Below are 3,889 nucleotides of genomic sequence, written 5' to 3' on the forward strand. Positions count from 1 at the left end.
TAAGGTTTCACTGACACTTTAACCACAGGAGGAGGAGAAAAGGCCACAAGATGTGGGGTTAGTGTGAGTGGGACAAAGGAACTTTTTTTTCAAACTAAGAAAGCATCAGTATTGCAAAGACTTTCCGTGATTCCACACCCACCTTGAAAGTCCCCCTCTCAGCACAGGAAGTGTGCTGACCACTGCGGGGATAAAAGAGACTCAGAGGAGCTGGTCCTCAGCCTCTTGCTGCACAGCTCAGGGGACCTCAGCCATGAGACTTCTCATCCTGACCTGCCTGGTGATCTGCAGTCTCGCTGCATACACTGTGGAAGGTGAGTCAAAGGCTATTTATGAGATAAGGAACATCTAGGTGTACAGGCAGTGGCCGGGCATTTTGTTATTGACTCAGGTTTTGAATGGAGTAAACTACTTTCTCCAAGCTAAGCCTCAGTCTTCCTGTGTGCAAAATGGGAATAATTTGACTCTAGAGGATCTTGTGGATTTTGCAGATATATCGTGGCTAACAGCTAGGCTCCTATTTTTCATAACTGGGTGATTTGGGGTAAGTTTCTTAACTTGTTTTTGCCTATGCTTACTTGTCTATAAGATGAATATGATAACTGATACACTTACCTGGGGTTAAAATGAAATAAACATTATATATAATCAATAGTATAAATTATAATAAACTTATAATAAACTTTTCAGTTTACTACACAAGTCCTAGTTTCTTAATTAATGCTAGCTGTGGAATGGTGATGACAATTGTATATACCTTTGAAGCTTTTGCCTATTTAATATTGATCTTGATAAATTCTCAAAAAAAATTAGAACTCAGTCATGATGTAGGAATGACTAGAGAGTGTTATATTCTGAAACAAATCAATGTTTTCTATTAAAACAAAAATGACTGGAAGCTCATACCTTTATACCCAGAAAATCAATATTACATTTAAGTGTGTAAGAGAGTCTATATTACTGCTATGAATGTTGTTTCCCACTTAGGATAAATTTATTGAGTTTGTATGAGACCATAGTGCTAACAAATATCAATGCCTTATATACAGTCAAATAAATTATAAGGCATACCCAGTTGAGACTTAGCTATATTACTGAGCATTCGACACACATTTCTTAAAGGATCATTTTGTTCTCAGCTGGTTGGAGTACATTTCTCTTGGCAGCTCTGAACACAAGAAGGAATATCCTTGGGGTATAATTAGTGCTTCAGAAACTCTCCTTTAAAACTCCTAATCTGTAGACTTATTACTTAGACCAAAATATCTGAGCCTGATCATGGATCCCCACGGTTCTCTGTAAATAGTGACGGTACTGTCTGAAAGTCCCTGAAATTGTTCCCTAACTAAAATACTGTTAAAACAAAAAGTTTAAGCCAAATGTTGCCTGAACGGTGGCAAGCTGGCATGTTTCTGAAACAAGAGGCTGGCATTTGGTGCAAACCCATATATGGGTAGGGGAACGAAGATTGAGGAGGATTATGGACACTGGGGTATTTCCCTCTTTCATTGGGTTCAAAAACAGTTCAGCATTAAAGAAAATTGTCAAATACAGCAGGTAGAGAATACGTAGGCTGGATACTTGAGGGATGGAGAGAAGGGGAGATGAAGAGCAACGTTAGTGAACATCGTCTCAGTGCCATGTTTATAAAAATCCTCCTGTTATCAGCAACACTATAGTTCAAAACTATCATCATCAGTTATTATTTTAGATGATTTTTCACTGAATATTTCTCTGAGAATATTTGCTTCCCTGAGAAGCAACTATCAGTCTCTTCAGCTTAGGAGAAAGTCAGCACTTGAAAACTTTCATTAGATTTTAGGAAACCCTTAATATTATTAACTGTTCCAAGTTATTTTCCCTTCTCCAATGTAAGATATTCTCGAAACTGTTAAATTTAATCCCCCCAGGCCATTTCTATTGAGGATGAGGACTCTATGAACTGTTGTCTTTACATATTTCTCATTTTAACATTTAAAATAATGCCTTTAGTGATTCGGTCAAAAATGAACTACCTCTCTCACATTTAATATTGACTGTCCCAAACTACTCTTTATACTCTTTGTTATTTGATTGATGACACTCTAACATTTATATTATTAGAAATTATATTTTATTTTTGTTTGCTTGGTTTTCTGTACAGGTGTGGGGACTGAAGTTCTAGAAAAGAGCATCTGTGTGAGTCTGACTACACAGCGACTGCCAATTAAAAACATCAAGACCTACATCATCAAGGAGGGTTCCATGAAAGCAGTGATGTGAGTTTCTCTGCCCAAAGCTGGGCTTGATGGAACAGTGTACAGAAAGGCCAGCCTCCTTGGGAAAAATAAGTTAACAAGGAGGAAGACCTCAACTTAGCCAACAGGACTTTTGCTTTTCCATATTAACCTTGTCTTTGTGTAGCCCCAAACAATGATGATGACAAAAAATTGGCAACCAGGTGAAGACTGTCACCCTCCTTTCTGATTTATCTTAACAGAAGAATCAGACCGGGAACTAGATGAATAATGTACTCGGTCTGGAGGGTTAGGTTTAGAGATGGCTGGATCAGATCAGGATTTGAGCACAGAGCCACACTGGTGTGGGATGCCTCTCTTCCCACCCACCCCCTTCCCTGCCTTTCTTTTCCTTCTTGATGCCTGGAGTAGAATGCCATATTTTATCAGTTGCCATATCTCAAGGAATAGTGTCAACAACTAGCCTACATGGTACCATTCTCTTTCCAGGATTTCATTTTCAAAATAGCAACACTTCCCAACATATAATCACTTTACCCCCCATCCCTTCAAATAAGATAAATAAATCACCTTTTGTGCAGAAGATAGGATGACTGTGCTTAGATTTGAAAAAAGAAAAAGGACCTCAAATGTCTAGTTTAATTACATCACTTGGTGGCAATGATGGGATAAGAGTCTGAAAATTATGCTGCACAAGGAATCTGGGTATTACCTGGAACTATTTCTTCTTCACGAAAAAATAGATTGCAGAAGAAAGATTTTCATTTATGATCTTATGAATCTGAAAGACTGATTTACCTAGTCATTTCTGCACAAAATCTCTTTTATGTGATTTGATCTTAAGTTTTGGTCCCAAGGCTTTGAGGATGTGACTAATTTTGCCTGTCTTTTCCTTGTATTGCAGACTCATTACCAGACGAGGATTTAAAATCTGTGCTGATCCTAAAGCTGACTGGGTTAAAAAAACCATCCAAACGATAGACAGGAAAAATATGAGCCAGACCAAGCCTACAGGATCCCAGAAATCCACCAGTACAGCTGTGACCCTGACTGGGTAGTGACCTTCCAGCACTCCACCCCCTCCCTAGTCAGCCACCTCATTTCCCTTTAAAGCCCATGGACTGGTTACATTATATTCACTTTTTATAAAAGTGTTCCATGAGTCAAATTATTTTATTAGATTTTAATTTTTTTATATTTCTTTTGTAAACATTCAGATGTTCTAATTAATAAATATTTATTATTAAAATATTTCACAAATTTATTCATTACATATTGGGAAAGATAATACAACATTTGTGTTCCATTTCTGTCTTTACCATTCCTCCTTTTGATCCCTGATGGGAGAGATTATGATCAATGTTTATCAGAGATGAAAGCTATATTCATTATTCTGAGGTTCTAGCATGAATTTGTTCTCTACATGAATCATAGGTGACAACTATGATGATGACAATTTAAGCCTTATTTCAACCTGTCTTCATTACGCAGTTCTATTTTTTTTCTTTTTTTTCATTTATTTTTATTAGTTTGAGGCTAATTACAATATTGTAGTGGTTTTTGTCATATATTGACATGAATCAGCCATGGATTTACATATATTCCCCATCCTGATCCCCCCTCCCACCTCCCTCTCCACCTGCAGTTCTATT

General features: G+C 37.3%; 1 protein-coding gene across 1 annotated transcript; it reads left to right on the plus strand.

The window, feature by feature from the left end:
* Positions 1–210: 210 nt before the first annotated feature.
* LOC136169186 (lymphotactin-like) lies at positions 211–3,301 on the plus strand. The gene is made up of 3 exons (XM_065936997.1): positions 211–314; positions 2,144–2,258; positions 3,142–3,301. Exons 1-3 carry the CDS (start codon positions 254–256, stop codon positions 3,293–3,295), a joined length of 330 nt encoding a protein of 109 aa, XP_065793069.1. The 5' UTR covers positions 211–253; the 3' UTR covers positions 3,296–3,301.
* The last annotated feature ends 588 nt before the right edge of the window (positions 3,302–3,889 follow it).

This window comes from Muntiacus reevesi, chromosome 5 (genome assembly GCF_963930625.1).
Source record: "Muntiacus reevesi chromosome 5, mMunRee1.1, whole genome shotgun sequence".
Taxonomy (NCBI): Eukaryota; Metazoa; Chordata; class Mammalia; order Artiodactyla; family Cervidae; genus Muntiacus; species Muntiacus reevesi.

Bases quoted from the DNA above. Each gene is read 5' to 3' on its own strand.
- LOC136169186 (XM_065936997.1), top strand. From the start codon at position 254: ATGAGACTTCTCATCCTGACCTGCCTGGTGATCTGCAGTCTCGCTGCA. The intron at 315-2,143 runs GTGAGTCAAAGG...TTTTCTGTACAG, and splicing joins CGCTGCATACACTGTGGAAG to GTGTGGGGACTGAAGTTCTA. The intron at 2,259-3,141 runs GTGAGTTTCTCT...CTTGTATTGCAG, and splicing joins GGTTCCATGAAAGCAGTGAT to ACTCATTACCAGACGAGGAT.